Raw genomic sequence first — 25,689 nt, forward strand, 5'->3', positions numbered from 1 at the left:
TGGAGTGTGAGCAGCAGAAAACAAACCCAGGTTCTTGACCTCATCCTTGACCAGCTGGAACAGGCCTCACCTGTCGGCCTACAGACTTTGTTTTTATTTCTTAATATATCATAGAGGGACTTATTTTTTGAGATCATGAAATATTTTTAAATTACTTTCTAAATTCACCTCTTCATGTGGATACTCCCTCAATGACACAGCTCCCTCCCCCACTTTCCCACATATCCTACCTACACACTGACATGCACATGAACCATTAACATCTATAATCCCTAACACCCCAACATAAAAAAATGTTTTAAACTTTTTTGTGTGTCAAGTATATAATTTAATTTATGTAATCCCTTAAAATAATGGGGGGAAGTGTAATGGATTTAATTAAGAAATTTTGTGTAACCCCAAATATGGCTGAAAATTGGAAGTTAGATTTTTAAAAATGTTAGTATGAAATTTGAATCATGCACAAGTGGATAAAATATGCAGTGAATGCCTATACACTATTACATAAACTAAACAATTTACATTTTGCAGTATTTTATCACATAACTGACGGTCACCATTTGGGAGCTTTACCCCCTACGTGGCACTTCCAGTAATCGGGTAGAACCCTGTGTTAGTAAGTGTGAAGACATTTTTTTATGAAATATGTGTAGCTTTGCCAGTTTCCCTCCACAGATATACAGACAGACCTGCACTGGTCTAGATGTGAGACTGCGGAGTATGTTCCTTCCCCACCTTTGTTCAGGGTCCTTCTAGAGCATTGTTCTCAAGGTGTGGTCCTGAGCAGGATCAGCATTGGATCTTGGCTATAAATAAGAGGGCTTCTGAGCCAGAGATGCTTGGGGTGGGCCCACCAGTCTACCTTTAAGCAAGTATTTCTTGGGCGTTCTGAAGTTTGTTCAACCAGAATTCTCAAGGAATCAACCACACAGTGCTGGGTGACGGTGATTAAGGGCTTGTATTACGCATTCCATTTTATAATTCACCTTGGTTGAGATGTAACACATGCAGTGTTTTCTTTCTCTGAAAACACCATCATGAGGGATAGTTTGTGACCATAATATGAAAACAGTGTAATCCTATTGGGGCCAGTGGATCTGTCGTAGACCAAGTTGTAGACCTGGAATGCTAGAGAGATACTGTCAGGTCTGCTTAGATGTTGATTACCTTCATTAGTGGAACTGATTTGGCTGTCTACATAAAATGCCAAGCAACAGACTTGGCAACTTAATATTTAAATTGCCCCCTTTCCAGTGCTGATGAGCTGGGGACAGGTGCGGCCTTCCTCTCAAGATGTGACAATTTAGGGGAACTCTTGCTTACATATTTGTCTTTCTCACTTTTGAGTCTCTATGCCAGTGGTTCTCAACCTTACTAATGCCCCAACCCTTTAATACAGTTCCTCATGTTGTGGTGACCTCCAATTTCATTGTTACAAATTGAACATAATTAAAGCATAGTGATTAACCACAAAAAGTATATGTAATTATATATGTGTTTTCCGATGGTCTTAGGCGACCCCTGTGAAAGGGTCGTTTGACCCCCAAAGGGGTCGCGACCCACAGGTTGAGAACCGCTGCTCTATGCAAAAAGGATGAGGAACTGAACTGTATGTAATTCTAAGATTCAGTAATATTTATATTCCAATTATTCAAAAGTTGGAAACTTCAATGTTGAAACTTTTGTTCAAAATAAGTGTATGTATCCCAGTGAGCCATCCAAGCCATTCTTACTGTAGAATGAGTCTTTGGATGGAGAACATACAGATGAGAGTGCAAATACGAGAAGTATTAAGGCATTTCTGAAAGAGATGTTTGCACAGTTCTGTCAAGTTTTCTCTGGGGAGAGAGAAATGTACTTGTCCAGATAGGAAAACCCTGTACTTAACTTTGACCTGTATTCTAGATTACTTCATTCAAGATAGAAGGAGCAGATGACCAATTATAGCAGAATGAGATGACTGAGTGGGTCAGGCTTGGCAGGACAGACCATCTCACTTTGCCTTGGATTGGGGGATTTACCAGGAGGATAAAACCAGGAAAGTCAATGGAGAAGCTTCATCTGCTTAAACATGGCTGGTTGCTAGATTTTTTATTTCTCCCTGATGAGTTTTTACTGTAGACACGAGGTACCCCCGCAGCCAGGATGTCTGATCTTAACTTTTTAGGTATCACCAATAGAAGCACGGGATTCATGTTTCTGAGCAGGACTAGCAGAACCTTAGGCTAATGAAATCAAGGTCAGAGGCTTGTAAAGGGGAATACCTTTCTCTTTTTAATGGAGAAAACTTGTAGCTTTTAATATTCATAGATTCTTGATCATGCGAGTGAAATAACACTAGAGGCAAAAGGGAATCAGGTGGGCTGCACATCATTGCATATGGCTGTTTCTCTTTCATAAGTACATGCGGACTCTTTCCAGCACCTCCTCTAGAGCTTCTGAGATGCCTTAGGAAGAATGCTTTATTTTGACTTGTAATGTCTAGATTCAAGCTTTGAAACCTCCATCACTTGAGAGCAGTAAAACTAGCTCAGTTGACTAAACTCAATTCCTCCCCTGTTTTATCTTCTGTCAAATGGGAAGAAAACCACCCATCTAACAGAATTGCACACCTAATTAAGTGGGGCAGCAGATATGATGGAGCTTTGCTAACTCTGAAATCACTTAAAGAGTGTGGCTCAGCAGATAATCCAAGAAGCACAATAATCATGTCATTTCAAGCTGTATAGTGGGACGACTGGGATCTTAGTTGAGATCGTTGTGTATATATTTTGTGTATAGCCACAGAAGCACTTAGGTGGTTGTCATCCTTGATAAATAAAATATCATTATTGATATATCCCCACCCTTCTTTCTTTATTTTCATAACTTATTTTTTGTTTGTTTTAAATACGTTTTTGTTTTTTAATTTCAGAGAAAGGAAGGGAGAGGGAGATAGAGATGGAAACATCAATGATGAGTGAGAATAATTGATTGGCTGCCCCTGCATGTCCCGGGCATGTGTCCTTACCTGGAATCAAACTGTGACCTCCTAATTCATAGGTCAATGCTCAACCACTGAGCTACACCAGCCAGGCCCCACCCTTCTTTATATTTTAACTAGAGGCCCGATGCATGAAATTTGTGCAAGAGTAGGCCTTCCTTCCCCCGGCTGCCAGCACCAGCTTCCCTCTGGCATCCAGGACCTGAGCTTCACTTGCAGCCCCAGCTTCGTCCAGAAGGTCATCCGGTCTAATTAGCATATTACACTTTTATTATTAAAGACTAGAAGCCTGATGCTCGAAATCGTGCAAGGGGCTCAGCCCTCGCAGCCAAGGTGGCTTGCCTCAGCCTTCGCAGCCCCGGCTTCATCCGGAAGGATGTCCGGAAGATCGTTCAGCTGTCCAGTCTAATTAGCATATTACACTTTTATTATTATAGATAATGTAATATAGTAATGAGCACCTGTTTACTTATACTTAGCCCAAGAACTCATTACCAATAATTCACATCAAACTGTCTTCCTTCCTTATCTCATTCCCTGTTTGTCCCTAGAGATAACCATGATCCTAAGTTTTATAGTCTTCTAGGATTTGCTTGTTTCACCTAATATTACATTATGACTTATGTAAGTAATTTTATTGATAGCACTACTAGTCATATAATATTCCATTGTATGACTTCACTGTAGTTTACTGGTCTATTTTTTCTGTCAATGGATGTTGGGCTATTTCCAGGTTTTCATAATTGTGAACAGAGCTATTTATGATAAACGTCTTCTACGTGTCTCTCGGATCACCTGTCAGAAAGTGCTTCTTGGGTAAATACAAGCAGTGGAGCTGTGGGGTCATAATGAACACAAAAGTTCAACTTTATAAAATGGACATTGTTAGCCCAAATGATAGTACCCCCAAATGACAGAACCAGTTAGAACTTAAATCCGCTACTTCTGAGAGCCTTTTACTCACTTTTTAAAACATATTGCCAGTTGAATGGGATGGGGTGTAAAAGGATCCCTCATTGTGACCTTAATTTCTTTCCTCTGGTTACTGTTGAAATTCAGCATCTCTTTATATGTTTACTAGTCTTAAAATTTATTTTTGCAGAATGACTATTCTTTTCAGCAGTGAGTCGTTTGCCTTTACTTACTGACTTATTATATATCAAACCTACTTCTAGGGCATATATTTAACATATTGATTACATGTGTGCATTCCATATACATATTCCTAATATGTATTTTTCATGTGCATATGTCTAAGTATTCCAATATGTGTTTTTAATATTAATCATTTGTTGGTATATGTATTGCAAATATTGTCTTACAGATTGTAGTTTTACTTCAACTTTGTTTAAAGTATTATTTTTATGAATAGTAGTGTGAATTTTTATATGTTCAAAAATTTTCATTGTTCCTTTTATGGTTAGTCCTCTTCTGTCTTCTTTAAGAAACCATTTCTTACATGAAAGGTTAGGAAGATACCCCCTTTATATTTCCTTTTAACAGCCCCCTTTTTTCTTTTGACATTTATGTCCTTAATTCATTTGGAATCATTTTGTGTGTAATCTGAGCGTGTGTTCCCGATGTTTTTCACATGAATCATTCTTTTTCATTTTCTATCCATGACAAAGATCCAAATGCTTACTCCATCTCTCACTGTCCTTCTGTCCCATTGCGGGTTTCGGCTTCTCGGTCCTGTGGAGTCGGGGTTTGGTGTGGTGCGTGCTATGCTGTGGGGGGTGTTTGTCATTCCTAATTCCTAGTATTCATGAAACTCCTTATCCCTGGAGTCCATGTTTCTCTCAAAACCTCACTATGGGGAGATTTGAAATATAACAATGTCCATGTCAACCTCTAAAATTTTAGTTTTAATCAGTCTGGGTGGAGCCTGGACATAAGTATTTTTTAAAAGCCCCCAGGAGATTCTAATGGAAATGCATGGTCCAGAAGAGCTGTTTCAGAGTTTGTGCCCAAAGGTGATTTCTAGCATCGCACTGTGCTGGTTTGCAGTCTTAGCAGAAACCCACAGGATGATTGTAAAACTAACTTTCCCCCCTGATAATAAGTGAACAAGGGCATGCTCATTGCAAAGGAAACAAAAAGTACAGAAAAAATTGAGAGTAAAAAGTAATTCATAATTGCATAACTCATTTTGTATATTATTGCAAGCTTTATCATAGCATGTATATTTATGTAGTTGGACTCACCTTGAAAATAACTATATGGACATTTTTCTATAACATTTGTTTTTCTGGATCACTTTTAATACTGTTTAATCACTTTAATACTGTATAATACTATCCTATATAATAAAAGCTTGGCCATTCAACCAATCAAAGCATAATATGCTAAGGCCACTCAACTGCTCGCTATGACGTGCACTGACCACCAGGGGGCAGACACTCCTACTTGTAGGTTAGCTTGCTGCTGGAGTCTAGCAGATCAGGACTGAGTGAGACGGGCTGGACATGCCCTGGAGCCCTCCTGCAGTCCCTCCTTTGCTGGCCAACCTCCCTCATCCCTTCCCGGCCCCCATGATGCACTGGTGGGGTCCCTTGGCCTGCCCTGCACCCTCTTGCAATCCTGGCTGAGGAACCTTCCCCCACTGAATGCACGAATTTCATGCACCGAGCCTCTAGTCTTATTATAATGATTAGAGGCCTATTGCACGAAAAGATTTGTGTAATAGGCCTTCCTTCCTCTGGCTGCCTGCACCAGTTTTCCGCCTGCACCAGTTTTCCTCTTGCACCCAGGACCCAGGCCTTTGGTCTGGCCGCAGTGAGGCTTGGCTTCTCCGCTGCAGCTGCAGTTTCAGTTTTCAGTCTTCACTCCGGCTGGAGCCTTCAGTCTTCACTCAGTGCCTGCATATGCAAATTAACCGCCATCTTTGTTGGGTTGATTTGCATAGTCACTCTGATTGGCTGGTGGGTGTAGTGGAATGACACCAATTTGCATGTTTCTCTTTTATTAGTGTAGATTATGTATTGCCCATACATACATTTAACTAGTAAAAATCTTATTTCATCCTGGTGAAGGGTTTGTAATTTTATTGTGATTGTAATTACTATTTTGGAGCGAACATGAAATTGTATCATGGGCATTATAATTTAGAATTTAATAGTATTGGTTCAGAATCAGTAAGATCTGGGATCAAATTCTAGCTTTGCAACTTATAAATTGTATGACATTAAGAAAATTATTCTGTGCTTCCTTTGGCTACTCTTTAAAATGATAAGATAAGTTCCCCCCACATATAGAACTGTTTACAAAATTAAAGAAGATGAATCTGAATTGCTTAACACAGTGTTGAGCACATAGAAGTTCCTGATGTCTCTCTGTGCTCACAATGTCTGGGGAATAGCAAGTCAGCCCGGCCTGCTTAGGACCAGGGTGACTGCCTGACCCAGTTTCTCTGGTAGTAAATGCTCACTGGGAGGATGACAGTGACTAAGATAGATACCTCCATTGTCCAGCTCAGTAACCAGATGCAGAACTGTACTGTTTATTTAAAGGAGAAGGGAAAAATCATGCCAATTTCTCTAACAAGGGATGCTGTTAGCTGGCTGCTGACTCAGAGTGAGAATAATTGCTCCCTGGGATTCCCCATTCTTGTCGTGAATAGGTCCCTACAGTTGAGAGACAAATGCAATTTCTCAGCTATGGAACCAGGTGTGTACTCAGCTGGGGATCCGCCTGTTTGGATCTTCATGTCCTCTTGGAGCCCCCAGGCAGTAAATCATAAAGTAACAGCAAGCAAAACAAAGAGCCAGCAGGTACAGATTTCCCAAGAGGAAGGGAAGGCAGTGAGGAAAGTGAAGGTCTGGGTTGGCTTGTCTGCAGTGGCTGACACTGGTGAGACACTAGACACCTGCTCTAGAACGCAAGCTTTCCAGCCCAGGGGTTGGGCTTCTTACCTAACTGCTGTGTCCCCAAGAATTGAGATCAGTGCCTAGTGTACCTAGAGCAGGTGCTCCAATCATTTATTGATTGAATGTTCTCCCGCTTAATTTATGACACCCATGGGGTGGGGAAGAGAAAGGAAGTGCTTCTTTGAACCTCATGTGGACAGTTCCACGGGCCTGGTGGAGAGGAAGCTTAGGGGAAAGCACCAGTGTCGTCTGAGCTCCTGAAACAGGGGGTGGCAGCCGGCGGCACACAGCCTGGTGGACAGAGGAGGCTTTGGAAAGGTATATGGGAATTTTCTGCAGTTTCTGCTCAATTTTTCTGTAAACCTAAAACTGCACTAAAAATAATTTTAGAATAAAATTTTTGAAAGTTGAAATAGAGGTGATGGTTCCATTCTGGTCAGGGCACAGGCCCAGGTTTTGGGCTCGATCCCCAGTGTAAGGTGTGCAGGAGGCAGCTGATCAATGATTCTTTGTTATCATTGATGTTTCTACCCCTCTCTCCATCGCCCTTTCTCTCTGAAATCAAAAAAAATATATGTAAAAAATAAAATTAAAAGTTGGAATATGGTAATGAACCTGAAACCAGAAATAGGAAGATGGCAGACCCAAGAGTAGGGCAAGGAACTGAAAAGTCAATTTCTGAGCCTCTGACTATGGCCCCAGGAAAGAAAAAGAAAAAATGATTTAAAGAGACCAATGTGGGTATATTGCACACTTTCCAGTGAGTTAGGTTTTAACAAATGTGTGCAAAACCTGGAAGGGGGTCAAAAGCAGACCACAGCAAAATGGTGATGGCGACAAGAATAGTGTCACAGCTTGAAGTCCAGCCTGAGTGAGATTTGCCAAATGCATTAGAGCCCATAAAAGAGTCTTTTGCGTGTTTGCTTTAACCTTTTGCTATGCGCAAAGGCAGAATGTGGGAAGAGCAGTTTGGTTGCTTGGATTTGACCAGCGGTTCACGAACTGTGGTCCTTGGACCAGTAGCATCAGCATCACCTGGGAAGTTTAGAAATGCAAATGATGAGCCCCCAGCCTGGACCTGCTGAATGACACTCCGGGCTGGGGCCCAGCCTTGTGTGCTTTGATAAGCTTCCAGGAAATTCTGACGATCACTGAAGCTTGGGACTCACTAGGTTAGAACATTAATCTTTCACCCTGCTTATGAAAAGCACCTGTGAAGCTTGTGGAGGACAAAACAAAAATGCCCAAGCTTTTTTGTTTTACCCCAGAGCGATTACAATGGACTGTTGAGTCTGGCCAAGGATACATGTTAAAGCCGCTTGGCGAATCTAGTGCACAGGCCAAGAACCAAATTCCAGTTCAAGTACCAGCAGCGCGAGCACCTCCAGGGAGTTTATTAGAAATGCAGAATCCTGGCCCTACCTGCTGAATCAGAATCTGCGTTGTTAACAAGGTGACTGGGTTCGGAAACCTTTTGTAAAGATAAGTTATAGGAAAGAAATCAGAATTTGCAACCTGCCTTCGTTTTCTCTTTATTAGTTGATATACTAACTTCTTTTAAAGTTAGTAAAAGTTTGGGGCAGGAAAAGGCAGGATTGAATATACTGGCCTATGAGACATGAAGGGTAGTGAAGGTTCGGGGTCAAAGAAAGGCAGATGACAGGCAGGTCACATGAATGAGAGAAATGGGTGTTCTGTGAGAATGATGTGCTTGTGTTACCCATACCTCCTTGGGCAGTACTCACATTATTGCCCCTTGGTCAAACAAAATAGACTCCTAGGTCAAAATCAAGGTCAGGAACCAATGTTTGTTGCCATGGCTTAGTGATGAGTTTGGAAATGTGAGGAAACCAGGGCTTTCCTCCAGGTTTCAAGACAGGCCTGGTCTTCCCACTCTTCCTATGAGGAGTCCTGGGGAATGGGCGTGTGCTCAGTGTATTGAGGTGGTGAAACACGACCAGAAATTCAGTGAGGAAAGGCCTTGGGGATAACTTATGGACCTGAATGGATTCCCTGGCAGAATTCCAGGCCAATGTCTTTATTAAGACTCGGAGAGAAAAAGCCAGCCCCATAATTCACTCAGGAGTCATGAATGATAGGATTGCTGGTCTGACTTCTCTTCTGTGATGGAGAGGCAGAGACACCGTAGATATGTGTGTTGATTTCACAAGGCATGGCAGATGTCCTTTGCTTTGGTTCATTTCTTCTTAACGTTATTTATTGAGCAAAGGGGAATAACACAAGCTGGTTATTTCTGCAGGTTTGTTTTGTTCTGTTTTGTTTTGTTTTGTTTGGGGGGTGGGAGGGGCGGTTTCTAGCTAGAGAAATGACCTCACCCATATCCACCTAATGCACCAAAGCCAGCGAAGTCCTGGATCTCTGGTAGAAGCCTCCAGGGCCTATTCCAGCTTCTGTCATTCCTGAATGTTGGCTGAGGACTGGTTGGTAAGGCAGACTTCTCACTGCCCTTGTGTTCAGAAGGGTAGAGAATAGATATAATTATGAGGATCTGAACAAACATTCATGAGAAGGCGTGATAAAGCAAATTTTACAACAGGATAATTTAATAGGGGAAAACATCTCAAGTAAGAAGTAACACAGCAGCAGCAACTGGTTCAGGGATTGAGGGATTTTTAGTCCATTGGAGCCTAATTGCATTTATTTGTGTAAAACAGTGGCCAAAAGCCCTGCTGGATACCTTAGGCAGAGTTCCTCATGTTGACAGCAAATCAGTGATTATTTTTCCCTGCTTATACCCCAGCCATTACCTCCAACATGGTTTTAGATTTTTGTGTTCAAATTTGAACACGTTTTGATTATGAAACAAACAAGTTCAACCGAGTGGCCTGATTAATGAAAAGACCAGAATCTGTGCTCTGTCTCCATTGTAAAGATGGAAAGATAAGGATCCCAGGGTGCGAGGGCAGCCCAAGATCGCACAGTTGGTCAGTGGTGGAGCTCAGGGCTCTAACCTGGGTGTTCTGGTTCCAGTTCTGAACCTGTGCTTTCCTGCTAAGCCACCTCCATGTGTCTCCCGTCCCCCTTCAGTTGAAAGGGTTTCTGATGTAGAATATCTAGCTGTCTGCTTCAAGCTCCCCCTTTGCTTCCTAAGGAGGTGGTTCATCTTTTGATGAAAAGAAACCCTGCCTAATAGTAGTAGTAGCTCTCTCCTTCATTGCCCAGGCTGAGTGTAAATTGTTCAGTCTCGTCTCTTCTCTTGATTACCTGAGTCTTGTCTGTCCTTAAAGACCCAGCCCCAAGCTCCCTTGACATAGAGCCTGCTACACCCACTGACTCAGGCTCCTCCAGCCCTCTCATAGTCTAGAGCTCTTTAACTTTATATCCATCTATTCTTCCTTTCACTGATTCTTTTACAAATATTATGGAATGACTACTCCTTGCCGGGCACTGTTCTAAGTGCTGGGAAACTGCAGTGAGCAAAACAGAGAATGTCCTATCTTCTAGGTGTTACTGCAGAAGAGACTGACAAAATAAATAAATCTATCAAGTCCAATAATGATGTGTTGTAAAGCAAGATGAACTCACTCTGATGTGGCATGGCTGACTGCCCTGTTTGGTAGGCTCCTAAAAGACCTCCATCATGACGATGGTTAAGAAGAAACTAGAAATAAGTGAAGTGGAATCATGCAGATATTTGGGGGAAAGAGTGCCAAGCAAGAGAAGAGAGGTGGGAGATGCTTGGTGTATTTGAGGAAGAGCAAGGGAACCTGAGTGGCTAGAGGGGTAGACATTTGTTGCTTTCTAATGACAATACTTTCTACTAGATCTTTCCTGTGGCTACTGGCACACTTTGATTCAACTATTGTGTTGGTGATGGGGGTTGTGGAAAATGTTAGAACTTCATTTTGAAGATTAAATTGATGTTTATGAAATATACATAGGATATTTATATACATAAAGTTTATAATATATAAAATATACAATGCATATAAATAATGTCTTGCCTGGCCAGCGTGCTCAATGGTTGAGCATTGACCTATGAAGCAGGAGGTGACGGTTGGATTCCTGGTCAGGGCAACATGCCCGGGTTGCAAGCTTGATCCACGGTGTGGGGCGTGCAGGATTCTTTCTCATCATTGATGTTTCTATCTCTCTCCCTCTCTGAAATCAATAAAAATATATTTTAAAAAACAACAATGTCTTGCACATGGTGCTGTAGAAGCTTTAGCTTTTATCCTTGTGATGATCATGATGACTCTTAACCTCAGTTCTGCCCTGAGGATCCAGCCTCAGGACAAAGGTCATTGGCAGCCTGCTCTTTCCAAACCGAAATGGAATTGCTTTGGCTGTTTCCTCACACTCTTGGTTAGACATTTGAATAACTGGGATAGGCTCTTATGCAGCTTCTTTGTGGGAAAATTTTTTTTTCTACGAAATGGCCAGAAGACAGGCTGGCTTGCTCATATTCTATGGTACAGATTCTCCTTGAGTGCCTGCAATGGGGAAGCACTACACACGTTATTTTTAAGACAAAATGTAACAAGCTTGATGGGTGTTGATGCTATTGGTGGTGGTGGTGATCGTAGCTAACACGTATGGTAAGTTAGCCATGTGAAAGGATTTTCTTGCAATCCTCTTAGACCTAGGAGATAGGGAGTAATATTAACTCATTTTCCAGTTGAGGAAATGGGTTCAGTAGGTTTATGTCACATTCCCAAGCACAGCTGGCAGGAGAGGGGGCCAGGTTTTATAGTAAGTTGTTTGTCTCCCCAACTTAAACATGTGACTAGTCCAAGTTCATTTTTGTTTTGCGTGGCATTTTCCCCCATGGTCTATCATTGGAGGTGTGATTAAGGGAAAGTGAAAATTGAGAGGTATTTTAGTTTTTCTCAGTAAGCTGTTGAAACGAGTTTCCTAGGTTTGCACACACATGACTTGGGCCCAGGGAGCCGAGAGGCAGCGGGAGGGGTCAGCGGATGCCAAAGGTGGAGTCAGGCGTGGGTTTTGTTAGTTACAGTAGGAAATTCGTCAGTGAGATGCACAGGGGGTCATTGAAATACATCTTGGATTTTGGGGGTCCATCCCTGAGTGCTAAGCACCAATATCATTCTGCAAATATTCTTTTGTGCTTCTGTCCCCCAGGTTACTATTAGTTACTCATGAGGGTGTTCCCTAGTGTTGAGATTTGGGAGCCTCAAATCTCAGTCTTGCCGTCAACAATATGGCCACAGAAACTGTTTGCAAATGTAGACAAACGTTTTGTTAGAGTTACCTTTACTCACTCATGTCCTGTAAGTTTGGCGGAGAGATTTATCTTTTCACTCAACTGTCCCCAGATCGCTGTTTATTGAAACTAGTATTTCTTCCTTACTCTCCCATTCCCTCTGGCATTTTTGCTGTATTTTTGATAGGTAACTCGCTGAGTAAATGTGGAGGGTTGTCAGGCTTCAACTTCAATTATGAAAAAACAAAATGTGTGGGCTTTGTAGAGTTCCTTTCCTTGAGGTCTGGCTGCAGCTGTGGGCTCAGGCTTGTGCCTTTAACACCTTTGGGCTCCATTGTTCCCTACCTTCAGATTTTGTGAAATAAACTGTAACTGAAAGGGGAAAAAGCAACTAAAAATAGTTACTGCAGAAAATAAAAAAGTTAACCAAAGTATTTTATTGATACATTCTTGGACAATATCACAGAATTGAAAGAGAATGGAAAGAAGGAGTTTTTCAGCAAGAGTGTGTTTCCACTAGATTGGCACATAAGCAGCAAGATTAACGAAAGTACTTATTACAAACAGTAAAAAACATACATGCTTTTTTTTTAAAGTCCTTATCACACTGGTCAGTCATAGCGGGGCATGAACAAAACCTCAAGACATGAAAAATCCATATTCTTTTCTTCAAAGAGCTTGATCATTATTAAAATTATTGCAAAATATCCATATACCCTAAATAAAATAACAGAAGAGAACACAAATACAAATATTGAACATATTATTAACATGTACTGTAAAATACATTACCGGCATGCATTCCGAACAAGACCTCTATTCAGTTCAGCCTATACCTTCCTTTTGTGTGACCTATCGAGAGATAGGCAGGACCTACCATATCAGCACAGTTATTGGTCTTTAAGTATCTTTTTGTCCTAAAAAAAATAACATGATTTGCGATGGTATTATAATCATAATTATACCTAGTACAGTCATGTGCGTATGCGGTTTAAATATATATTTCAGTCCGCCGAGATCTTTTGAAAATTTTGTCTTAAAATTTCCCCCAATATTTTGCCGTCTGAGAGAATAGGGCTCTATGAAAACAGGGCATTCGAAAACAAACAGTGAACCGAGGTACGACATCGGATGGCAAAGTGCAAAAGTCCTCACAAACTGTACAGAAAATTTCAAAACCTTGCAACCTGGAAGTACGTACGTAGAAAGACGGGTCAGCCCCAAAAACAGTCACTGTGGCTCTCAGCGGTTCGTCCTAGAGAGCCTGGGTGGGACTTGAGTCTCAACACTCCCTTCCGTAGGGAAGGTCCAGAACTGCAGCCAAGTTGGCAGTGCTGATGCCAGTGACTTATTAAGCCAAGATAAAGTAGGAATATTTCATAAAGCAGCTGCGTAGGACACTTGGATCCTCTAACATTGGTCTTCCGGCTGAGGATGCTCCTCCAGTGATGGGCAGCGGGCAGGACCAAAAGAGTCCTGTGCCAGGTTGGATGACGAAATTACTGAGGGTCTGCCTCCTCCGTGGTCCCAAGGCATGGAACAGCTTAGATAACCAGGTTATTATAACTGACATACTTCTTTTTTGCAGCAGGGCCTGAAAGGAAAATGTGAAAAAGTCAGTGGTGCCATGACCCTATCTTTGCAAAGGCAGAAGCAGAATTTTAATATCTGTGATGAGTTGGGTGCACAGTAAAAATGGGAACGATGCACCATTGGGGAACACACCGATCACTTTGGACGCCTGCGTCTATTTCTTCTCTGTTCTGAGATGGCTCCAGCCTCCCTCTGGATGCTTTGTCACATTAGTAAGATTGTCAGTGGATAACATGCTTTCTAATTAGCCAGCCCCGAGCTTACCAGTAAAAGGCCCACCCATGTGGCACTGGATTTTGTTGTGTCTTCTGCTCCTAGACCTTCTCATAATAAAAGGCCTTTGCCTGGGAAAGATCTGTCCCGCATCTCTGGAATTGACTTGGGTTGACCAAAGATTAGGTCAATCAAAGTGCCTTCTCCAGCTCTGATGCAGAGTCAAATGACTAAAGATTGACTATCTATTTTCATCAAGGTTTGAAGCTACTTCAATCTTGCACGTGCCTCAACACAGCCTACATCCCCGCCTCCCTTAAATGTAGAATAAATTATTTTTCTGTTGGGTACAGTGATTTCGCCTCCACTCACTCATTCAATCATTTATTCCGTAGAGCCGGGCCGATTGCCTGCCACCTGCCAGCCAGGAGGCTGGGCACTGATGAGCAGCTGGTGAGCAAATCCTACGCTTTCCTGTCCTTATGCTGGAAACACACACCAAGACCCCAGGTATGACTCTGCTTTAGGTCCTGGTTCTCAGTACCAAGTGAAACAGTTGCTGTGATGTGGTATGTTCTTTACTCATGAAATCTTAGCAGTTCTGCACCCCCCGCTGTTGGACACAAGGTAAGTTCATGTACCATTTACGGATGGTTTATTTTACTTCCTGTTCCTAGATTCTACATAGTACTGTTCATTTAACACACACAAGTAGCAAGAATTCTTCCAGAACTCTTAAGTAGGGATCTATCTGTAAATTCAGAGGAACAGAGAAGGCACAAGAACACACTGAGAGGGTTTGTATCTAAACTTTGAGGGATGCAGCCAGTATGTTACACATGTAATATAGCACATCTACACTCTACAAAAAGACTGCTCTGATTTTCTGGATTCAAAATTTGGACACTCCTGAGAAATGCTGGCTTTTGAAGACTCATTTCTCTAATAAATCATGCTGTATTCATTAGCTAAAATTAAAGGAAAAATAGAATTACTTGAAATTCAGGGTTCCATGGGAAATCTGATCATGAGAGACTGGTGATGATGCATCCTCACTCATTAAACACATAACTTCAGTGATCCTGCTGAGTCTTCTTAATAGGTTCCCACTGTTATCACAGCCTTCATTGTCTTCAACAAAATGCTTGGTTTGAGTATAAGGAGAAAAACTTTCTAAAGATGTTGTTGTTTTTCTTTTACTCTGAAGCCTGTTTATAGTGTCATAGCTAGAAAACCCCAATGGAAAGAGGCAACAAATAGTCGTTGTATGCCTTGTCAAATGCCAAGGTGTTAGTTGTCCTCGGGACAAAGGTGGGGGGAACAAACCAACCCAGAAGCTTATACTGACCTAAATATCTGAGACCATCTCTCTATGTCTAATCAAGATTGTTTTCTGTATGAGCATAACTGTATAGCAAGAAAAGCAGAACATCTGAAATTCCTCAAACAGGTAAATTTAAAACTCCCAGGAGGAGTATTTGTCAAAAAATTAGTAAGTGAGAAAATGTTGCCCTTGCATTGTAAAGCTGAGCACTGCTTTGTATTAAACTATAATCAAGATGAAGTTACATTTTAAAAAGTTACAAATGATAATGATAAAGGAAATTCACCAATGCCTGGCATGGGTCATCGCGTGTTCTCCAGGAGCCTCGAGGTGAGTGCTGTTTATAATCCCCAATTTACAAGGGAGGGGTCTGGCTTCACAGACCCAGGCTCTGGTTCAGCTCTGTCAGTTACCTGAGGTGGGACCTAGACCAGTTCAGTGACACTGAACTTCTTGGGGCCTTTGTAAAATGAGTAGAAAAATTGTCACCCTGTGGGCTGTGAATTGCATGAATGTGTGAAATACCCATTTCTCACCTGGTAACATAATGCATAAACTTATTTTTAAATTATAAAGTGCCATACAAATGATTACCCTCGGTGCATGCTGCCTTCTCAGGAGAGCTTAGGAGCACTGCAGCAAAACAGCACTATGGTGTGCAGGTCCTCGGATGGCAACTTTTGTACTTTTCAGATCAATGTCCAATGTATTACGGTGTTTATTTTTAAACCATTATAGCCTTATGAGTAAATAAGTACTTCTGTGGTATCCAATAATTCCATTTATTTGAATAGCAATGCAGTTTATGGTCTAGAAAAGAAAATGCTTCGCTCAAAATAGTTGTGCAGTAAAACACTTGCGAAATAGACTTTTTTATTTTGAAATAGCTGGAATTTTTTTCTTATGAAGTTAGACGTTTTAAGCAGTAGGTATGGTCCCTACTGAATTTTACGTTATCTATACAGTAGTTCTCAAAGCAGCATCTCTTGAAGTGGTGTTTACAAGGAGGCAAGGTGTGGACCCTGGCTTTTGAATGACTGCTGTGCCTTTGCTACTTAAAGGTCAGACATTCCAACTTATTCTTCATGTTGGTCAAAATCAAACTCCATTTGACATTAACTTCAGTGAACTGGTTGTGTTCTCTTTAATTTTTTTCTGAGCCTTTTTGTCTCAAAAAATTTCATTTCTCAAAGTGTAGTCTGTGAAACTTGTATAATCCAGATGATCAGAAATAAAGAAAAAAATAGAAAAGGGGGAAAGTCTCAGGGGTAAGAAGCATTGAATTATGGGAAACACTGAATAAGTAAAATTAAACAGGCCTTTCCCCCACCACATATTCATTTTTTTTTTTATTTTTAAATCAGAAGGCATTCTATAGTTCATTGACATTATTCCATGTGTTCTCCCGAGCTCTTTAAAAAAATTAAATGTGTATGTATAGATGTATGCATGTATAAGGGTGTATATGAAGTGATTCAAACATCCACAAAAGGTGAAAACAATAGTCTATCACAGTCCAGAGTACAACACATGTTGATGTATTGACATCTGTGCTTCGGGTGCTCTTCTGTCCATCCTGAGGAAATAAAACCTGGTGGGAACCCTTCCCGCTTCCCCACCCCCACTGCCAGTCCTCCCCTCCTCCACCCACCAAAGTTATTCTGATGTTGATTTACATCCTTCCCAAGGTGGTTTCATACTCCTACTATAAACTATAAATAGTATTGCTTGTACATCCAGATAATAAGTGTTTTGAAATCTGCATCTGGTATCTTGGTTGCTTCCATTTCATTTATTTCTTTTTCTGGGGATTACTCTTACTTTTTTATTTGAGGCATATTTCTTTGTCTCCCCATTTTGTCTGCCTGCTATGTTTGTCACTGTGTATTATCTAGATTTGCTATGACTCCCAAACTTGTTATGGTGGTTTTATGTTGGAGTTTTCTTCCGGGGCTCAGTAGTGCAATCTTCCTGATCACCTGAGCTAGGGGCTCCCAGAATGTCTCCTGTGCAGGTTGTGTTGCAGTTGAGTCTTGAGTGCTGTTGGCCTGTTTGTAGATGGGGTTAACACTCGGGCTGGCTGGCTATAAGGACAGACCTTGATGACAGTGTATGAGCCACTTTGCGGCAGCTGTCTCTTGTGGTGGGGTTGTTTCCAGCAGGGTCTGGTGCCTGCTGGGTTCTCCCTTTGGGTGTGCCACTTGTGTTAGTTGGATCGTGCTCTGGTGTGGTCTGAAGCCCACCGCTGGTTGTGTTGGTTCTGGGTCCGCTTGGGTGGGGTTCCAGTGCAGATTGATTTCAGACACTCCCTGTAACCGACCTTGGGCTACCTGTCTAGAGCTACCACACACTTTGCTGCTAGTGGCTGCTTCTACTGGGCCTGGGTGTGCATGGGAGGTGCCAAGCTGTGTGCAATGGTCAGCTTCCTCCAGTTCTGAACCAGGGCAGATCAGTAAAAGTTCCAAGGCACCCTGAGGTCTGCCTCCTCCTGTTGGCCACTGCTACTCCCTGAGGTCACCTGGTCTTCCTTGTGAGCCTCCTGTATAGAGACTGTAGAATGGGCTCAAGCTGGTCACATCCTTCAGACCCTTCCACAAGGCATGAGCTCAATAGGGCAGGTGACTGGGATCAGGGGGATGGGGGTCGTGGGTCTTCTACTTGGGGGATAGCATGGTCTGGCACTCAATGTGGTGAAAGTGGCCCCTATTCCGCAGCCAGACCACTCAGTCTATGCCAGAGTCTCTGACCCTAGCTCCCCTGGAAAGATCACACTGCAAGTTCAGGTTGAGTGAAACCAACCTCTGCAAGCTCAGTAGGGCAGGGCCACATGGACTCAGGAGGATAGATCACAACAGTCTCCTATTGGGGGTGGAATCAGCCGAACCTGCAGGTGGGCGATATATATCCTTTCCCATGTGCCTCAACCACACAACCCAGCACTTGTCTCAGTCCCACGCATGAGCCTCCCGGGGAGATGTGCTCTGCACAACACTCTGATCCCCCTGCAGGACTGAGCTCAGCAGGGTGGGACCACCAGTTGTCAGAAGGACCAGTCGAATTAGTCTCCAGTTACAGGGAATGGAATGGGCTGAGCTTGCAGGGCAGGTCAGAATGCCCCCCATGCAGCTGTAACTGCACAGCCCAGTGCCCATCTGAGTCCAGGACAAGAGCCTCCCAGGGAAATGCACTCCAAAGGCCCCAGTTCTGTGCAGCAGTCCTATCTCCTTGTGGGGCTGAGCCTAGCAGGGTGGGGCCACCGGTGGTGGGAAGGACAGGCTGTGCATGCAAGGTTGGGAAGAATGGCTCCAGTTCCAAAGCTACACGGCTCAGTTACTGTCTGAGTTTCCGCCAAGACCTTCTCCAGAAAAAGTGTATCGCATAGGTTCCTGTTGGGTGCAAGGTGGTGTCCACAGGAATTGTAGGACCGGGCAGTGCACTCCCCAGGCTGGTATTGTAACAATAGTTGTGCTGGATCCTGGGAAGATGGCGCTTGGGTCTCTAGCAGCCTCTGTTCTCTCCCAAGAAGACTGAATCCCTACTGAGTTTCACCTCCATATGCTATGTAGGCTCCTCTTCCTGGCTCTGGTGCTCTGGGTTGGGGATCCCAGCGTGGGATTGAGACCTCATGCTCTTGGGTGGGGGGACTTCTGCATGGAGACCTCTATCCCTCCACCTTCTCCGCAGATGCATATGAGTGCAGGGGCCAGCCCTTTCCCTGCCTCCATCTTTCTTACCAGGCTCTATGTGGCTTTGTCTATAAATCCTTGGTTATAATATTTATGTTCAACTAGCCTTCAGTTGGTTATTCAGGTTGACTGCCCTATAATTTAGCTGTAAATCGGGTTTGGTACCAGGAGCAGGTGAGTGTATCTTCTGCCTACTCTGCAGTCATCTTCGAATCCTCCTGTTTCTTAGTTCTTGATCCTGCCTGTTACTTAAGTCATTTGTAACGCAGACCAAACTTTGGAATACTGGTTGATTGCCTGATGAAACTTGGCCCAAACTGACCTGCCTAGGAACCCATTCTAAGCGGTGTCTGTGCTGCCCTTCTCCCACTATGGCTTCCCCGTCAAGCACAGTTCAGAGTCTTTGTAGCCATACATATTTTAACTGGAAGGGATACTTCATATTACAGTTTGCAGTTAGTAAAACTAAAAGAAATACTTTTAGTAATTCTGTAATCAATGACCTGTTTCCTGCCGGTTGGTTTCATCAGTAAATGGTCCTTCGCTTACCACTTACTGGCAAAAGAGTAGATGTTACCCTCAACTATTAGTTCTTATTCAGAATTTCAAATAAGCCAGAAAGCTGCCTGTATTTTTTGAAAGATAATTCATTTTGTAATGATTTCTCCTAAATCATTTTAAAATGACTATGATCTAAGAGTAGCATAATATTCAGCCAAAAAGATGCAGAAGAATATGAAGAACATGATTACCAAAAAACTGAGTCATTCACAATTATGCAGGTTACTCTGAACTAAAAGGAGAGAGAGAGAGAGAGAGAGAGAGAGAGAGAGAGAGCGCGAGCGCTTTCTACATCTTTGCAGCTCCTCCCCCAACTCTGCTACCACAATCTTCCAGGAGAACGCCAGACTATTTGTCCTTATGTTAGTTAGTCAGACTTCTTGACATAAGAACTTGGCAGGGGTGGAAATGCAATCGATCAGTTAAAGAACTCAGGAATCCCAATCACCATTCATTACAATCCACTTGCAAAAACCCCAAGATCTGAATTTCTGTCCATCCAGCCATCCATCTAACAAAAATATTACTTAACACTTATTAAATTCTAGTCACTCTGAGGCATGCTAACCTTGCCAAACAGGCTTGGAAGTCGGCAAGTCGTTTGTTCCTTTCTCATTTATTGTAGAGTCAGATTATGCTTTAGCAAGTGCAGAAGGCTGCCATGTGCCGTCAGCAAGGGGCTGGCATCTCCTTTGTTTTACTTTTCCTTCTACTTAACATGACAAGGATAAGGCATGAACTCATAGACTTGACTTCCATTGAGAGAAAACCCCAAAGTAAACTGGCCCCTTCACCAAAGTTGAATGAGGGAGGCTGTTCAGTGGATGGTGGGGCATTGAGGCTGCTGGGACCAGTCTACCATATTTGCAGACAATAGTGGTGCCATTGCAAGAACAGAAAAGCAGCAGCCTGGAAAACTTTAGAAAAAATGTGCCAAGTGCTTGCTCCATGGGGCGGAGAGATGAGTCAGAGATGGCTCTATTGCTTGGAAACTTGTGTTACAGTGGGAGACATGTTGACAGCACGAGTAACAAGTGCATAAAGATAGTTACAAGGGCCAATTCATTGTGTCTTAAATGGCAGTGTACTTACACTCGGTCTGGGAAGGCTTCTCAGCGCAGTGGGTGTTCGATCGGGATGACGAAGAATGGGAGACTGTAGAAAGGAGGGACTCATGGAACAGCGTGCTGTGTTTCCCGCCAGGTACCTGGGGGAGTCAGAGGGTGTGGGGTCTCAGGCTGGCAGGGAAGGAGGGGCCAGGTGATTACCTCAGTCAGTATGCATGTGGCCATACTAAAGGCAAGGTACCGGAGATAAAGTGATGAAGAAGACCCAATTCCTGTGCTTATTTTGCTTCCAAACAGAAGCTCCTCCTAAAGGCCTTGAACGCTAACTGAAGGCAGTGGTGCACTAAGTCCTCCCTTTATGTTGTTGATAGGTTCTTGGAAACTGTGATGTTAAGTGAAAGGATGTGCAATGAAATGAAACCAACTGGTGCTGAAGTCAATTGACATGAACAAGAATTTGGTTCCTAGACATATTTCTGGCCACAAAAGCATCACCAAATTTCTAAATAAAGACCCCAAAACACTTCTGATAGTAAACATTGAAATACATGTGCGCTATACATACATTTGAGAAAGATGAATAAAAACAAGTTAGATAATGGTTTTCCAGCCCACTTATTCCAGTGCCGGGTCAGATGGCTGGAGACTGTCCTTACAACTCACGGTGCAAGGTGGGACCCAGTCTGGGCAGGACACCCTCCCATCCCCAGGGCCCTCACCCCAACACGCACTCACCCTGGGACAATTCAGACATGCCGGTTCACCTCTCCTGCACATTTTTGGGGTGTGGGAGGAAACTGGGGTCCCTGGAGAAAACCCACGCAGATGGGGAGGACATGTGAATTCCACACAGACAGTAGTCCTGGCTGGAATGATTTTTTTTCTCATCTGCATTGTACTGAAACGGTGTTGAAGGAAATGATGTCCAAGGACTTGCTGTAGTTGAGAGGCTGTGAAGGAGCTATCAATGGTTTTCAAGCGCAATCTTCACACTTGTCCCCTCCCTGCAATGTCAACCACCTCTTCCTTAACTGGTTGCAAAGCCCCTTGCCTCCATGAGCCTTTCCTGACCCCTCCAGACAACGTGTCCCTGCCCCCTCTCCCGTGGCCTCTCTACTTTTCTCTTGTCATACCTAACAAGGGTGAGTCACTCATTTCTCATGTGTGCCTGGAACGTGAGCACAGTGTGTCAGGATGGAAGAGGCTATTTCCCCCTAATGCCTAGGAACTGTGTAACACCTAGGAAGTGCTTAATATGTATTGAGTTTTTGCTATAGAGGGGCTTCTGCTCTCGCATTGTCAGCCCTCAGAGGATCTTAGGAGAGAAATAGGCCACACACACACACACACACAACAAAAGTGGGGACTTTGCCATCTTTTTATTTCCATTTCCCCCCTCGGTGCCATTGTGTACAAAGCTAACCATTGCTATCAGATTTCATTGTAACTTTTAAACCACAGCATCCTTTTCTCCCCCTTTAACATCCAAGGAGGGTCCAGAGAGCCTGGCTAACACTGACTAATCAATTTTCAATTCTGCCATGAAAACAGTCAATGAACGTTCTAGTGTTTCTTTAAAAAATCTAATTTGTACTTTAAGGTATAAAGCATCAAACAGAGGTTTACGGGGTTCCTAGAAGATCTATTTAAAGCAAATAGACTATGTCTGTTTTGAAATATCTTTAAGCTTGGCCAAGTTAAAATCTGGGCAATTTGATGGAGGCCAAATAGGTTTTGCCTTGGGAAAAGAAGGATGCACTGAATTACTGCATCAAAAATGTCTACTTTGTACTGTAATGCACTTCGCCTGGGCATGGAAAAGCTTTTGTGTATTCTGCAATTTCAATGTATTAGGGATGAGAGCATTCCAGAGCATATTACAGATGCAGTGCAATGATGCATCCAAGATTGAAGCTGTGCATCAAAATCTGTCTTAAGGACAATGTTACAAATAAGGCAATCATGCTAAAATAGTGGCAGAGTAGTTCGCGGGGTTCCTGGATGAAAAGCTCTAGCTCAAATCCAGGCTTTGCTGTTATTTTGGGTTCAAACATTGAGTCCATTCATTCACTCCTTTGTTCATTTATTCAACTGGTACCTGGAATTTACAACGTGATAGTTGCTTGGTTAAAAACTAGTGGCACAAAGGTAGGGAAAAATACTCTCTATCTTTGAACAGCTTCTGGTTCACTGCAATTCAACACATATTTATTGAGCACCTACTATGTGTCAGACACTGTGATAGGTGGGGGGAGGGGAAATATAGCCATTTGATGTGCAGTACAGTCCCTGCTTTAATGGAGCTTGCATTTTTCTGGGGAGAGGCGGATCATTTATTTTAAAAAAAGTAAATACATCCAGTTCTTATTACCCACTGTTATATTCTATTTTAAAATGCCAGAGACACTGAATTGGTGAATGGTGAATGCTTATTGCTCCTAGGAGGAAGACAGGATTAGATTACTGTGAGGCTTTGGTCACAACATTTTCATCAACCGATCGGGACATAGCCTTGTTTTATGTGTGTTTCTGTTTAAAGACACCTCATATAGTCTATGTTTCTGATTCATCACCATTGAACAGCAACAGCACTGTAACTCCTGCCTGAACTAAGCTTATCTAACACACACGTTTTCTGTAGGCACATTACACCCTTCCTACACTTAGGGACCCTGGACAGCACATCAGCACTATCTGTGTGTGTGTGGGGCGGGGGGGGGGGGGGGGGGGAAGGGGCACTTTAAACAGCAAAATCACCACCAAGTCATCCAAAAATGCAAAACACAGGTATTAACTAGACTGCAAAGAGTACAGTTGTTTCCATATGAGAGCTGAGACAGGAAGCAGAGGCACCTTTTTCCCCTCAGCTGTGAACATATGTGTCTTTTGTTCTCTGCATACGTCCACACATGACCTCAAAAGCAGAAGTATACATTTCAGAGTTACAAACCCATTTTAGCAAGTAGAAGGTGAGTTTGCAAATAATGAGGATCAGCTGCACCATGATGTTGGACAATACCAAGCACCATTGGGCAGAGGTTGCTGTCCAAGGTATTGGGGTATATAAGGTTCAGTGAGGATGGGATCTGAGCAGAAACTTGAAGGAGATGAGAGAGAAGTTATACAAATACTGGATCATAAACTGAACAGCAGGCCCAACCCCTGAGGCTGGCATCTGAAAGGCTGGGGTGAGGGGAACCAACAATGCACAGACCTGGTAGTATTCCTGAAGAATTCCAAAACTGGCAGGAGGTGCTATCAAAAATGGGTGCAGAGGAAGGGGTGAAAAATATGGCCTGATGAATCCAAGCAAGGTTTCAAAGATAAGGACGTGTTGACCTGTGTTGAGCAATACATTATAGACATTTTCCAGGCAGGCCTAGGTAGTGGGGGCATCGGCATTGAAGAACATTCAGATGCAAGACACCACATTGGGAAAGCCATATTCTTGAAATGTTTGGAGAGAACAGCCCAAAAATTAGAGTTTAGCAAATTCAGGATTCATTCAGAGAAGAAAGAATGCTGGGAGAAGAGATCACCCTCGCTAGGGAGATTAACTTCAGATCGCCAATGGTATTTTATACTATGTATAGGGTTCTGGATATTAGGGTGAATTGTGAGAAGTTGACCAATATTTGGAAGGGTAGAGTGCTCCAACAGTAGCCTGGAAGATGGAGTCAAAATGTGTTAGAGGGAGAGGATAATAATTGCAGGGAAGCAGATCAGCTAGGAGTTGATGGATTAGGATTGTGTTTATGGTCAGTGGAATTCTCAGATGAGAAAGCATATCATAGGGTCACCTGGGTCTGAAGCATAACCAGTACCTTCTACTGTTCCCTGTCTCTTTCAACTCAAGTTCTGTACATGTGCATGCATGTGTGTGTGTTGTGTGTGTGTGTGTGTGTGTGTGTGTGTGTGTGTGTGTGATGTCTTAGGACTTGATTTATTCAAAGGAGCACTGCTAAAGATTGATAAAGTGCAGACATGGATGAAGAGGCCAGGAAAGAGTTCTGGTTCTGAGTGAGGCTGCAAAGGTCATACAGAAAGAGTTTACTTCTCCTTAACACCCATCCCAAAGGTGCACACAGGGAAGGAAAAGGGCACATGGAGGCAGAGAGACCCTCTTATAAGTCACTTGCATTCTGGAATGTTCTTCCCCCAAATAATTTCAAAAGTGGAAATAGCTTCTCCTTCTTCAGGTTTCAATTTAAATGTCACCTCTTAGGCCTTTCCTGACCCAATCTATAAATTACTGCTCTCCCCACCCCATTCCCCAGCCCCATTGCAGCTTGTAATTTTTCATCATCTACTACTCTCACTCTCTAAAGTGTTTTAATTTATTTACATTTCAACTTCTTGTCTCTCTTCTAGAATGTAAACTCTACATATACATCCTGTCTTGGTCACCATTGCATCCACAGGACTTAGGACAGTGCCAAATATTAACATAAATAAATAACATAATGGATGAAAGATGGTCCTTGTTTTGGGATTAGTGGGAGCTAATGGCAAGGAGCCAATTTCCTTCTTGATATTCTTTCAAACTTCTGCCTTTGACTGCATCCTGCCGGGAATTCTTCTCTTTCTTCTTAAATAATAGATGCAAAGTGATGAGGAACGTGGGAGACCTGCTTTAAGATGTTCCTTGGAGTGTAAAAATCTTCTGATCTTCATAGCTACTGGGCAGTTCTTCTAGCACCCAATCAGAGGAAACAGGAGAGTTGTTTATTACAGAGAATTATCAGGAGTAACCACAACTACTAGTTGAGGGATGAGAAGAGAGAGACTTTGTAATCAGGTAAAAAATGGATGGAACAGACCCCTAACCATTCCATGACTGGGTAGAGATAGTGTCTACTATTGGAGGAAATGGAGGAATGCACTGGAAATTGCTTGTGGCTGGGGTCTAATATGTATTAGCAAGCTTGGTTCTACAACTCTATGCTCTCATGTCCATTCAGAGCAACACAGCCTATGCAACACAGCCTATGCAACTATATTAGGCTCATGGTTGTTCTGTATTTCCCACCTTCAGTGTTCTCTATAGAACTTCTTTCTTCTCTCTTTCTCATACATATCGCCAGTCTATTACTTTGATGTGAACTGAAAATACAGGTAGGTTTAGGGTACTGATGTTGGCGTTCAATGCATACGTTAGGTTCAAGAAGTTTGACTGTTTAACAATTCCTAGGGATATCCATAAAATTTCTA

General features: G+C 42.7%; 1 protein-coding gene across 4 annotated transcripts in view; it reads right to left on the reverse strand.

The window, feature by feature from the left end:
- Positions 1-12,453: 12,453 nt before the first annotated feature.
- Positions 12,454-25,689, reverse strand: part of GRM7 (glutamate metabotropic receptor 7) — a 751,085-nt gene continuing 737,849 nt past the window's right edge. The window contains exon 9 of one of the 4 annotated variants that reach the window (XM_070390696.1): positions 12,454-13,628. In XM_070390696.1, the coding sequence (XP_070246797.1) occupies positions 13,386-13,628 (243 nt within the window). In that variant the 3' untranslated portion in view covers positions 12,454-13,385. The remainder of the gene's footprint in view (positions 13,629-25,689) is intronic. The other 3 variants (XM_070390695.1, XM_070390694.1, XR_011468069.1) reach the window with 3 other exon arrangements.

This window comes from Myotis yumanensis, unplaced genomic scaffold, assembly GCF_028538775.1.
Source record: "Myotis yumanensis isolate MYYU_CA2020_CCGP unplaced genomic scaffold, mMyoYum1.0.hap1 SCAF_14, whole genome shotgun sequence".
NCBI lineage: Eukaryota > Metazoa > Chordata > Mammalia > Chiroptera > Vespertilionidae > Myotis > Myotis yumanensis.